This window comes from Biomphalaria glabrata, chromosome 14, assembly GCF_947242115.1.
Source record: "Biomphalaria glabrata chromosome 14, xgBioGlab47.1, whole genome shotgun sequence".
NCBI lineage: Eukaryota > Metazoa > Mollusca > Gastropoda > Planorbidae > Biomphalaria > Biomphalaria glabrata.
Genome location: NC_074724.1, coordinates 26,447,299 through 26,461,274, shown reverse-complemented (window position 1 = coordinate 26,461,274; position 13,976 = coordinate 26,447,299). Strand labels below are relative to the sequence as shown.

The window sequence follows — 13,976 nt, the reverse complement described above, 5'->3', positions numbered from 1 at the left end:
AAATGGCTATAACGATTTTCTTAGAAATTTAACAGTTGATGCATATCACTGAGAAAAGAATTACTAGCTCGTTGGCCACATGAGGAAAACTTTAGTTTGACCATTATAATTTTATTAAACTAAAAATATATAAATGCAAATTTCAAAAAATTAAAACGAAACAATTGAAAAACATTTCTAAATCGCACAGATTTGTTATAGTAAATCTTGTGATTAGTGATGGACAAACAACAGCCCGTGGGCCAAGTCCAGCACCTTAAAGGCTTAATCCTACCTGCGAAATGTTTTGTAATAAAGATTAAAATAATAAATTTCATTCACAATGTAAGAATTTAAGTTTTCAATATGTTTGAGTAAAAATGGGAATTTTAGGATTCACTTCAAAATGTTGTTTCATTTATTTCATTAGTAGCTTTAATTAAATGTTTTAGGTCGCCACTGAGTCCACCTAACTCTAATGTACACTTGACATTTGTTGTGCTGGCGTCATGACAAGTATTTTAACCGTTGGCCACAGAAACAAATTACAATTATATCATCTGCCTCATTGATCGAAAAGTCTAAGGGTGGCACTTTACTTTTCTTTTTGGTGAATTCAAACATGTTAGTTATAACTATTATATGCTAAGTAAAAAAACGTAAAGCTGAATCTAAATGTGTTTCTTTGGATAAATTGATGTGCAAGTACATTGTTGTCAATTTTAATTTATTTTGCAATGAAACCTACACTGTTTATTATATCAGGATATTACACTGTCAGACAAAACACGTTTGTGCTTACACGATAGAAATAAAACACTTTCTTGCGAAACCTTTGCTAAACAATGTACGCAAAAAAATTGTCAAAGATTGTAAGATTCAAATTTGCGAAGATGTCCAGGTAATAAAAAAAGTATTTTAAAACTGTTTGTCTTCAAAAATATAAGGTACTCAAGCTGCAAAATTGATGAAATTTACATTAAAATTAGTTATGAACTTTAGTCACTCTAATCTCTGGTCTGAAGACGAAAAACAGATGTTACTGTTACAGCGCATTTGGTATTATTACTTCAAGGCATCAATAAAACTGTATATAATTGTGGAGTTAGAGTTCATGCGATCCTTAAAGGGAGCAACAAAAGGGCCAGATATTTTTGATGCCTTTTTGGAAGTACCTACATCATGGGCGTAGCCAGGATTTTTTTTCGGGGGTGGGGGGTGGGGGTGGGGGTAAATTCCCCCCCCCCCCCGCGAAAAAAAAATTACATTTATTTATCAGTGTGTGTGTGTACATAATCTTTATTACATTCTGACCCTTCATTCTTTCGGAAGACGTTTTTTGTGCCCTAGAATAGGTTCTTCCATGAGTTAGTGAAAAAATTGTAGATTCCCCGACATCAGTAGCAAAGGGGTCTGGGGGAGCGCTAGGAGCTCCCCCAGCGCGGGGCGAAGCCCCGCCGCCAAGCACTATTTCTGACATTGAAAACCAACAAAATGCATATTCTGAGGTATCTACAGTGCATTTTCCTGCTATTAAAAAGTTCTATTTAAAATGTGCTATTCTTACTGACTTAGACCCTCCCACGCCGTTCGGAGCATTTGACGTCAAGCAGTTTCCATAAAAATCTTTCACTGGTAATGTCTGAAGCCTCTTCCCACCTACCATGAGGACCTCCATATATGAGTGGCGTCAAGTTGTACTAGGATATCATTGCAACTCTTCTTATGCGTAATTCATTTTGTCGGAGAACATGTCCCGCAAACCTTATGCGTCGTTCTCTCACAATCTTACTAAGGGGTCGACTCCCAGTTCGGCATAGGATTTCCTTGATTTAGATCCGATCTCTATAACTGACTCCTAAAATCTGTCTTAGCCATTTTGTTGAGCTATATTTAGTGTTTTTCGATTTCGGTAGATGACTATTCACTCATTCACTGCAGTTTATTAATGGAGCCCTGCCACTGGTAAATATGTGTAACCTCTCTTGAATACGCTCTTGGAATTAAGTGACTGTAGTTTGCTTTAGATTATATATCGAAAAGAGAAGTTTTATCGTCAAAATCTTCTGTTGGGGGTTTTCCACCTCAAAATGCTCTGTAGGGGGATCTTAGACTCAAAACCATCTGGAGGGGTTTTAAACTTTAAAAAAAAAGCCATCTGTAGAAGAAACTCAAAACCACCGATTGGCTTGGCTACGCTCAAATAATTTTAGTGTGTAATTTGCTTTTTTTTTATATTGAAGATGTATTTTTAGCACCAAACCCCTCTGAATGGGGGTTTAAACTCAAAACCCCTTTCGGCAACGCTCATAGCATTTTGAGTGCGTAATTTGCTTTTTTTTCTTACACTGAAGATGGCGGGGGGTTTAAACTCAAAATCCCTTTGACTGCGCTCATAGATTTTAGAGTGAGTAATTTTCTTTTATTTATATTGAAGAGGTACTTTTTAGCTTCAAACTCCACTGGAGGGGAGTTTTAACTCAAAACCCCATAGACTACACTCATAACATTTTTAGTGTATAATTTGCTTTTTTTTATTATTAACTGAGTCAAAACCCATTTAGCTACGCTTATAACATTTTGAGTGCGTAATTAGCTTTTTTTTATATTAAAGAGGAGGTTTATCATAAATTTTAGACGGGGTTTTAAAATCAAAATCTTCCTTAACAATGCTCTTGGAATTTTTTTTTTGTTTAGTTTTATAGAATAGGGGGAGTTAACTGCAAAAACCCCAGGTAGGGGGTTTAAAACTCAAAATTCCTGGTAGGGGGTTTTAAACTCAAAACCCCTAGTAGGGGTTTTTAAACTCGAACTGCTCTTGTAGGGGTTTTTAAACTCGAACCCCCCTGGTAGGGGGTTTTAAACTCAAAACCCCTTTGGTTGTGCTAGGGCAAGTGATGGTTTAGTATTAAAATCTCACCTAAAATAAACAAAATCAGTCATTAAATTCCGACTCCCCCCCCCTTTTTCATTTCGTGGGGGGGGGGGGGGGGTTTGAACCCCAAGAACCCCCCCCCCCCTGGCTACGCCCATGACCTACATCATCACTATCGTAATGAATGGAATGAAGCATCAAATACGAGTTTAAACCAGAAGGAACCTGACAGCTACTAGTAATTAAATTACTGAAGCTTGGATCAACTCGAATACATTACAAATGAATCCATATTTTAGATTAACTCAACTTGAGACTAATTCATAGATATGGAACTTATATTTTTATCATAAAAAAAAAAATTTCTCAAGATCTCTTTTCCGAATAACTGTGGTACAAAACAAAAACGGAAAGTCGGAACAAGAACAATACAGTACGTTATTACCTATCCCCCTATATATATATAAGTGTGTGTGTATGTGTGTGGCAGGGGGTGAAGAAAAAATGCCCCGCCACCCGAAAAAAATGCAAACTGGAAGAAGAGGAATCCAGAGAACAGCAGCAGAGAACAGTGCAGATGACTTCTTGTGGAACATGCTACCTGCCGTGTGTGGCTCCCACCGATAGAACTCCACCTGAACTGTCAAATCTTCACTGCACTGTTACTTTTCGGGACGAAAAGTGCATAGAAGGGGGAAATGTTATAACCATAAACGTATATATATTATATCTAAACTGGACATGAAGATTTTTTAAACATTACAAAAAATGTGAAATGTTTTTAAAAAGTTGAAACAAGGCGTTGTTTTGTAAAGTAGTTATAAGAAGCAAAGTTATTTTTTAACCCTATCCTATGTAACATATAATTTAATTTTTACATGTAGATCTGGTCATTGAACATCAAAAATAAGAGTACTCTCGTCTCATAATGTTGGAATTTTTAGATAGATAATCTAGAAAGATCTAGGTAATCAATCTATTTAAATGTCAGATTAAAATTAACAAACATGAGCTTTTTTTATCTATGATTTTGAAACATTATTTCAATGGAAACAAATAGGATTTAACTTTGTTTCATATATTTGCGTGAATATATAGCCCATTCTAAAAAAAAATCCGAGAAATTATTTAGCATTATTTCTAAACTTGAAAACTAATGATCATTACTTTTCTAGAACAAAAAAGATTGATTGAGGCGACTTCCCTTGGTGCTTGAAAAACAGTTACGTACATATATATATATATATATATATATATATATATATAAATAGTTCGTCCATCGTGGTTTGATGATGACCACTTTGTCATCCAGGGGGTTGAGGGCTTTGCACTGGGTTTTTTTTTTGCCTCCTCATGGGGCTGGTGAGACCTATGTGAGCCCGGAATGTTCGGCCGCACACTGGGCAGGTTATTCCAGCTGGAGATAGTGTCGTTTGCCTTGCTTTGCTTTTCTGGCGTTTTTCTTCTGCCAGCGTTGTTCTTTTTTCCTCAGCAACCTGTGCGCCAGTTTTCACAGCGCGACGCCATGATGCTCTGTCATGTGCCTCTGTCTCCCAGGTGCCTGGGTCTATGCTGAACGCCTTCAGAGAAGCTTTGAGGGTGTCCCTGAAGCGCTTTCTTTGACCACCTTGCGAGCGCTTTCCTTCGCTTAGTTGGCCATACAAGAGTCGTTTAGGGATGCGGTGGTCTTCCATTCTGTAGACGTGACCTGCCCATTGCAGCTGGGACTGCATCAGGATTGTGTGGATGCTTTGCAGACACGCTCTTCGAAGGACCTCTGTATCTGGTATTTTGTCTTGCCATTTGACATTTAGTATTTTTCTCAGACAAGTCATGTGGAAGTAGTTCAGTTTCTTTGCATGTTTACTGTACATTGTCAATGTTTCTGAGGCATAGAGCAATGTAGGGAGGATGACGGCTCCATAGACCCCTAGCTTTGTGTTTGTGGTGATACCACGTCTGTTTCAGACAGTTTTAGACAGTCTGCCATAGGATGCACTGGCCTTGGCGATACGCAGGTCGATTTCACTATCGATTTTTCCATTTCTGGAGAGTGTGCTGCCAAGATATGTGAATTTGTCCACTGCGTTTATATCCTGTCCATTTATATTGATGCTTGGATCCGGGTAGGCTTTCCCAGGAGAAGGTAAATATAAGACTTCAATCTTGTTCGTATTGATGGTAAGGCCAAAGTCTGAGCATGCTCTTGAGAAGTCACTGACGATGCTCTGCAGATCGTTTTCAGATCAGGCATTTAGGGCACAGTCGTTAGCAAATAGTGAGTTTCTGATTACTGCTGCATTTGTTTTTTATTTTGCTTTAAGCCGCCTCGGGTTAAATAGGCCACCATCAAATCTGTATGATATATTTATCCCGTTGTTAATGCATATATGAACAAAAGTCTCGCATAAGTGTTGTGTGAGTCGAAATATTGTTTGTAAATAGAATTTAACATGCATAATAAAGCATCATCTAAAGTTTTTTTACTGTTTTGATATGCAAATATATATATATACTAGACATATGTTACCCGCGACCCGCGGGTCTTTATTTGCGCATTACTGTCGATATAGTCACTGAGAGTGTTTTGTAAACAATTAAACGAAATAATAATGTAATAAGTAAAGCGAATGTGTCAATGTAAAAATAGTGTGAATGAAGCTATCAAATCAAAATAGCTAATAGGCTTAATTAAATCCATTTTTTTTCAAATTAAAACATTTGCTTGTAGGCCTACATATATTTGATTAAAATTTGAGATGAATAGACTAAATTTTGTATGTTCATGTGTATAAAGTAGATCTTGAGGTAGACGTAGATCTAAATCTACATTAATCTAGAGTTCTGTGCTGCGCATGCGTGACCTTTTTTCATGAATGAATATAGGCCTATCTCAACACGGCTACGCAGCTTTAGCGAACAGCGAACGAATGTATTAAAAATGCTTTAGAAAAACAAATTTGAATGTTAATTTGATTAAAATATCAAATGAATGGACAATAATTAGTATGTTTATGTGTTAAAGCATAAAACTATCTTTGCGAAAAGAAGTTTTATCATCTTAGAGTTCAGTAAGAGTTTTAGACTTAGACCTAGGCCTAGGAATAGACTCAGACCTCAGAAGAGAGATGTGTTAATGTGTAACCATTTGGTAATGTCTAATGAAAGAATGTTCGCCAGGAAATCTGTAGATATCAGGAACTAATTTATGTAAAAAATGCTTTTGAATAATCTAGTGGATTGGATTTATATGTATGTTAAACTTAGCTAATGATCCTTTCACGTTATTTCTCTTTCGCTACGAAAATAAAATTAGGTTTGAGAAAATGGGTTTACCCGAAGTCGATACATTCTTATCTATTAAAAACGAAAAGAGCGATAGCTTTGTTAAATGAATGGGATTATAAAGTGAACAATTAAACGAAATTATATTTAGTACGCGATTCATGAATGAATATAGATCTAGGCCTATCTCAACTCGGCTTCGTGGCTTTCGTAAACGAATGTAGCTTTTGAAAACCAAATTTGAATGTTTATTTGATCAAAATATGAAATGAATGGACTTTAATTAATATGTTTATGTGTTAAAGTATAGAACTATCCGTGCGAAGAGAAGTTTTACCATCTTAGAGTTGAATTAGAGTTTTTGATCTAGGGATGGGATTATAAAGTAAACAATTAAACGAATTAATATTTAGTACGCGATTCATTACGGAATTGTCTAATGAAAGAATGTTCGTCAGGAAATCTGTAATCACAGATATAAGGAACTAATTAATGTAAAAAATACTTTTGAAACACAAAATTGAAGGTTAATTTTATTATATAATGAAATCAATGGATCTTCTTTTGTCTTTTCATGTGTCAAAGTGAAAAACTATCTGCGCAAAGTGTATTTCTTAAAATTAGATCTAGGTCTAAATCCTTTCTATCTTTTCTCATGTCAACATTGTAGACATGGCCTAGATCCATAAAATACTATAGCTGTAATAGAGTCGGACAACTTTTTTTTTTTTGAGGGTCTTAAGTTTGTTTTAGGGCTACAATACATACACTACGGTCTAAGTTGGTACCCAAGGAACATTCCTGCCTAGTTTTATCAAGATTGGTCAAGCGGTTTTGATGTCTATAAGTAACATACATACATACATACCCCTCACATTCTACTTTATAATATAGACTAGTTTTATCAAGATTGGTCAAGCGGTTTTGATGTCTATAAGTAACATACATACATACATACCCCTCACATTCTACTTTATAATATATATATATATATATATATATATATATATATATATATATATATATATATATATATATATATATATGTTGCGTTTTGTTTTGTGAAGAGACTCTTTTAACAATATATCAACACAAAACGTTAACGTCATAATTTATAAATAATTTAATCTTCATGAAAACTATAAACACTATTTAAGTTCTATTCCTCCATTTTGGTTCTTCCCCCTTTCAACACACATTCGCACCATTCCACATTTACACTACGATGGGCACGTACCACACACCTTGTTCAACAAATTCGATGTACATCGAACGTCCAAAATACAAATCACAAATCCGACTATTCCAAGTTTAAAAAAAAATTCTAAATTCTCTGTAACAAAGAGAACGATAATGTAATAAACAAACAAAATCATACACAATGTCAAATTAATACCAATATAATTCTAGCGTTAAATAACAATTATATTCATCCCAATAATAACTGTTATTATGAGCAATTGAATCAGCTTCTGTTAATATATAAGTAATTATATTTCTATCAATGATTTGCTACTTAGAATTGTATCACATTTCATTAATACAACTCCCCCACTCTTAATATTATGCCCGTACAAAACACCCTCATCGCAGCCGCAATCAAATAGTAAACAAACCAAGTCTATCTTGCTCAATGCCTATTCTACCCCCAACAACATGGCCCGGCATATAACTAACTCAGCACACACTTAATACCATAGATTTAAACCCAATGCCTATTTACTCCTTAGTCTCATTAGGCCTATATAAAGATTCTAGTCTTGACGTTTCTTTTAATGTATTTCTACCACACCATTTCGATAATTTTCTTACAAATGTAATTTTAATAATTTTAACGAAACAAAATCAAAATAAAACAAGATTACAAAGACAGTTTGTGTGGAAACACAAACTCAAAATCGGCCACAGAAGTGGTCCACCCAGGCAGGCATCAATATTTTCAGAAAGAACATCCAAATGAAATTATATCAAAAACAAATAAGAGATAAGAGTGGAGAAAGAAGGTTAACAGATCTTTTGTAGTGTACCAACGGTCAAGCAGATCAAAGAATAGGTGCAAGTGAAATCAAAGTTAGATGTGAACCTGGCCTAACTAGTTCCCCTTTCAGACCTTGTCGTCTATAGGGCAGATGATGTAAAGTTCATCTGTTTTTGTGGCCTACGGTTAACGAGGGTGTCATAAAGCTAGCACAACGACCAACCGCCTTTACTTTTCCCCAACTAACATCAGGTACCCATTAGAGCTGGGTGGACTCAGAGGCACCTAAGGATTGCGAAGATGAAAATCCCAGTCGTCACCAGGATTTAAACCCGGGGCCCCCGGTTCGGAAGCCAAGCGCTTTACCGCTCAGCTGCCGCGCCTCTCCTGGCCTAACTGAAGTCTTATAATAGATGTAATTGTTTTGAAAAGGATCAATCTCTTATTCGAATGCTTAAACAAAAAAAGGAAATATTTCCGCAATAAAAAATGTTCACGAAAATGACATTTACAAGATTACTATTCTTTTTAATTTAGGTCTAAATTATAATGCATACTAATTAGCTTTTTCTCTTTTAAAAACTGCTAGCATAACTGATTTTAAAAATTAGATTTTTTTCGCTTTTAGAAAAAAAAAGTAGCCGTTGCATCAGAAATTTGAATGGTCTAAAATATTGTGATGTTGGATTTTCAATATCTTTTCTAGTTTACGAGATCTAAACGGGACGGACGGACAGACGGACAGACATTTCGCACAAAACTAATAGCGTCTTTTCCCCTTTCGGGGGCCGCTATTAAAATACATAGTGTAAAATATACATATCTACTTTCTACAACTTATACATTTTCACATTTCCTATCAAGCCAATACAAAATTTCTATAATGTAGTGGCCTTAACATATGTTACAATGATATCCAATTAATTACAAATATATTTGCTCAGTGAAGATTAGAACAATAACTAGTATCCATCGTCACCACCTTTTCTTATCCTATCTATATAATTCTAACATTATTGATATGCCATGGTCAAGATGTACTATTTTCTAGCCTGCTAATAGCCCTCTCTTTTCTCGTATACGCCTTTCCATTATTGAACCATAATTCCTTAACTCTGATTAACTGTTGACACTGTCTCTTAGTGTGTCCCCTTCTCCCACAATTAAAGCAAAAGATGTATGGATTTGTACGTCTGTATGTGGGTTTATATCGCTTTACCCAAACCCCTTATTGTCTTACTTTATTTGGATTTAGACCCATTTCAATTGCATTTCTTCCTACCTTATCTGTTAATTCTTTCTTCTCTTTCTCTCTGCTACCCCTGTCATCTGATTGATTTAGGATATACGTCTGAGCTCTCTTGAGAGCAGGGCAAGAAGAACCAGGTCATCTGCAAACTTTGCTAAGGAACAAAAAGGATTACCTGCTTGAAGATCATTGGTATATAGAATTAACTGAATGGCACAGCCACTTGGGGCGCTCCTGTATTAACAATACGAGCGTTAGATATTGAACTGATCACACTAACCCTCAGTGGTCTCTGTGTCAAAAATTCATTAGCTTGTGGAATTATATATGGACTTACATTCATTCTTTCATTTTTTTTTAATAAAGATATAAATTTGGTTTATGTTGAAAACAGATGAAAAATCAATGAACAAAATTATCGCATAAGTGTTGTATGAGTCAAAGCGTTGTTTGTAAATAGAATTTAACTTGTAAAATAAAGCATCATCTAAAGTGTTTTTTACTATTTTGATATGCAAATACTAATTTGTCTAACTTATTACAAAGTGCATTCATTAAAACACATTTTTCTAAACATTTAGAAACAATTGGTTTTAGTGATATGTGAAAGTCTTTTGTTTTCATTGCTTCACAATTATTTGGACATGTATATTAGTGAACGACTGCCAGTTGGATGAAATCGTGTGGTTGTTTAGAGACCTATTGAAAAGCTCCTTTCAGCAGAAGCTATAATTACGGTATTATTATAACATTCCTGATTGCAAATGGCTTTGCGTAGTTATGTGTAACACTGCACGCATTATTAATCTTCTGAATCGAAACATTATTGGTCTAATCATATGAACACTCCAACCTAACAATGAGAACGATGGAGAAGAAAAAGAAGAAACATTACATTAATTAACAACATTTGAGTGACGATGTACACTTTTGAATAAATATCCTTCAATTTATTTTTCTGTTATGTATTAGAGTAGCTGCTTGATGACATTGGATAAATCAGGGATAATATTTCTTAATTCTTTATGATACAAAAGTTTTGAGGTTACTGCTATCACACGTAGGACTATTTCCTCAGCTGGAATACTTTTAAAATTAGGATCAATCCTTAAATTACTAGCTTTAACTCCACTAATAACATTCACCATATTTATACCATAGTTGTATCCTTCAACATAACAGTTTAAAATATTTAACCCATTTTCTAAGCTCTCACATTATTGTGTTAGTTAAATAATTTCCGATAAAGTTTCTATGTTTGTGCCTGTTGATGTATGACAAAATCTTCAGATAAGTTACATTTGTTCAAATTAACTTTAGTTTCTATTCCATTTTTCCCTTTTCCAACACTCTTTTGTTCCCCTGACAATCAAATCATTAAATAGAAACAATCTGATATAAACTTTTCACATGTAAATTATGAGTGCGTCTGGTGTGAAAGTACATTTTGGTTTTCTATAGTTATAATGTTTTGTCTGGTGTAACGCACAAATTGTAAGACAAATTTCCTTACGGACAATAAAGATTATTATTATTATTATTAACCTTTTTTTTTTTTACATCTATATGGCCCAATTTTTAAATAGGAGTATGAGATATAAAATTTGTAAAACGATCAACAATATCCTGTAGACATTTAATTTGGAATGTTTAGAAATGTTTCAGATAATTTTCACATAGAAGTTCAATTATTTCAAGTTTCAGGTCTGGTTTCATAACTTCTCTATCCAAATTTAAAGGCATACTGAAAATATCAACATTTTTTTCAATTGTGTTTTCACTTAAGTCTTGAAATTTCCTTAATATTCACTATCAACATGTTTAAAGCTATCTTCATAGAGTTTTTGTTATTGAAAATCGATTGTATTTAAAGCTTTATTCTATCTGTCATAATCATTCAAATTTTTAAATTAGGAACTTTCGAAATTCTCAGTTTCATCAAACTCATCAAAAATATTTTGCCCTTTTGTTGCCCCTCTTAAGGCTCGCATAAATTCTAACTCCCCGATTACACATTTTCATCGATGCATTTTATTAATATTACCAAATGCTCTGTAACAGTAACTTTTTTTTTTTCATCAGTAAAGCTGGAGCAAAGCTTAAAGTTACACATTCTTAATTGATTTAAATTTCATTTTTACCACTTGAATCCCACAGAGTTTTTTTTTAATAATAAACTCACAGTTTTAAATACTTTTTATTATCTGGACATATAATTTTGCAAATGTAAATCATACAATGTTTAACTAATTTCTCCAGAAAGTGTTTTTTTTTAGCTCTACTGTAAGTTGCAATGACTATCATTACATGAACTTACAATTAATAAAATACTTGCCCAATGTTTCTTTTTGGAGACTTTCGACTTCTTTTCTTTCGTTATCGAGTATGAATGCATAAAGAGTGTTATGTTTGGTAAGACAATATCCTGATATAATAACGTTATTATATATATGGACACGTTTTCGTTGCAAATTAAATTAAAAATGATAAAAAATTAATTGTACCTCAACTCAAGAAACAAATTTTGAAGCAGCTGTACTTTTTTTTATTTTGCATTGAATAGTTATAACTAACGTGTTTGAATTAAATAAAAAACACATGTCCCCCTCTCTCAGACTTTGCGATCTATGGTGCAGGTGATATAAATGTCACATGTTTCTGTGGCCACGGTTAAAAAGTGTGTCTTGTCGCCAGCACAACAGATGTCAGTTGCCCATGAGAGCTAGGTGGACTCAGTGGTGTCCTAAAACATAAACCAACATTTAGTTAAGAATATTTATAAAACTCTACTAACGAAACCACAACTTTGACTCATAGAAATGAAAATCGCAATACTACTGCAATAGCATTGGATTTCTTACATTGTTATTAGTTTTTTTAATCATTATTACAAATAATGTCGAGGGAGAAATAAAGCTTTTCCAGGGGCCGGACATTGCCCGCGGGTCGTAGTTCGCCAAGTCACAAGACTATCATAATAAATCTGTGCGATATGAAAATTTCTCAATTTTTTTACAATTAGTTTTTGTTTCGAGCAATTTCATCTTCTTAGCTTTCTCAATCAATCACTTGTCTGGACCATTTGGAAAAGGGATGAAGGGGAAAGAAAAAAAAAGGGGTATCTAACTATTTCTCTGATTTGTAGTTATCTCGAAATATTTGAACCCGGGACCGTCGAGATCATCAGTCCTGCGCGCTAACCACACGACCTGGCATTGCTGTTAACTTAATTACAAACTAATAGCCTATTATTGATAAAGAGATGTATTACACATTATGGCATATAAACTACCGGATATGTACAATATGTCAGACGAGCGATTTTAGATAATCTTTTGGTATTGATTTGTAATTGAAAAAAAAAAGAAAAGAACAAGACATCGAGCTTGCACTTCGGCAACGTCTGCGCGATGTCCCAGCAAAGTTACCAGCAGAGCTGTTATTATTTTCATTGAAATGGAACTAGAATGAGGATGTAGATCTATTAGATCTACCTAAACTGAAATTCTGATTCAGTACACTTAAGCACTCTATATGGTCCATTTTTCAAGTACACTTAATATTTTTATCACTAGATATATATCTAAAATATACATTTGGAGTAATTGAGATGTAGGCCGATTTCTTCTTCAAAATAAAACATGGAACATTTTTTACCGATAAAAAAACCCTCAGTTATGTTTCAGCAAGAAAAATAAATTTAAAATACGATAAGTCTAAAAAGTGATTTTTAATAATCGTTTCTATTAAATTACTTTCTTATTTTAAAATACTGAACCTATTGTCGATCTGACATGAATTTGTTTTAAGTTGAAAACATAGAACAATTTGAAATCGATAATGTAAGTAATGTAAGTTTTTTTTTTTTTTTTCAAAACAAAATCCGGAACATTTTTTACCGATACAAAAAGGTTTCTTTATTTCCGCTCGTTTTCAGATCTCGATCACGGAGTTCTTGCTTCAGTTCTCTAAATTCAAGTTCGTACAGCAGTTTCAGACGAGCCATAATAGATCCGATCCAATCCGATTCCGATGCTATCCCACTTCTGACACCAGTAAGTGTGCTCAATGTGTTGTCAATCCTAGGAAGCGGGTAGCTGTCCTCGGCTTTGGACGAGCTCCGACTAAAGTAAGCTATGACCCTCTCAGTTCCATCTACCTTTGGGATAAGACAGCGCCTATTCCAGTATTGCCATAATTCTATTATGTTTATGCAAGAAAATTAAATGTAAAATAAATCTAAAAAGTGATTTTGAATAATCTTTTCTAGTAAATTAATTTCTTATTTTTAAATCCTGAACAATTTTTTGTCGATATTTTTTTTAAAAAGTCATTTGAAATACATTTGTTATTAGTTAAAAATACTAAAGAATTTGATATCGATAATTAAACTATAGCGACGTATTGTCCAAGATTATAAGTGTTATGTAAGTCAAAGATGCGTTTTCAAACAATCAACAATATCCGGAAAGACTTTATTATAGTTAATGAACTAAAAGTCAGTATAGAGATATTCAATTAGCATTTATATGCTATTTATACTTTAAAAAAGCGGAATAATATGGGTTTTTGTAACGTTTAAGCACGACAATTAAATTTAATATATTTAA

The 13,976-nt window shown here is 33.9% G+C and overlaps 2 protein-coding genes across 7 annotated transcripts in view; one reads left to right on the top strand and one right to left on the bottom strand.

Annotated features, from left to right (window-relative positions):
• LOC106050785 (uncharacterized) overlaps positions 1–13,444 on the top strand; it is a 40,560-nt gene extending 27,116 nt beyond the window's left edge. For 2 of the 3 annotated variants that reach the window (XM_056010148.1, XM_056010145.1), the window contains one exon: positions 432–687. The gene's annotated coding sequence lies outside the window, so the exon portion shown is untranslated. Of the gene's footprint in view, positions 1–431; positions 688–13,303 lie in introns of those variants that run through there. The other variant, XM_056010146.1, reaches the window with a different exon arrangement.
• Positions 11,889–13,976, bottom strand: part of LOC129922803 (uncharacterized) — a 95,009-nt gene continuing 92,921 nt past the window's right edge. For 3 of the 4 annotated variants that reach the window (XM_056010141.1, XM_056010144.1, XM_056010142.1), the window contains exons 14-15: positions 13,266–13,525; positions 11,889–12,109 (exon numbers count right to left, since the gene is read on the bottom strand). In XM_056010141.1, the coding sequence (XP_055866116.1) occupies positions 12,037–12,109; positions 13,266–13,525 (333 nt within the window). In that variant the 3' untranslated portion in view covers positions 11,889–12,036. Of the gene's footprint in view, positions 12,110–13,265; positions 13,526–13,976 lie in introns of those variants that run through there. The other variant, XM_056010143.1, reaches the window with a different exon arrangement.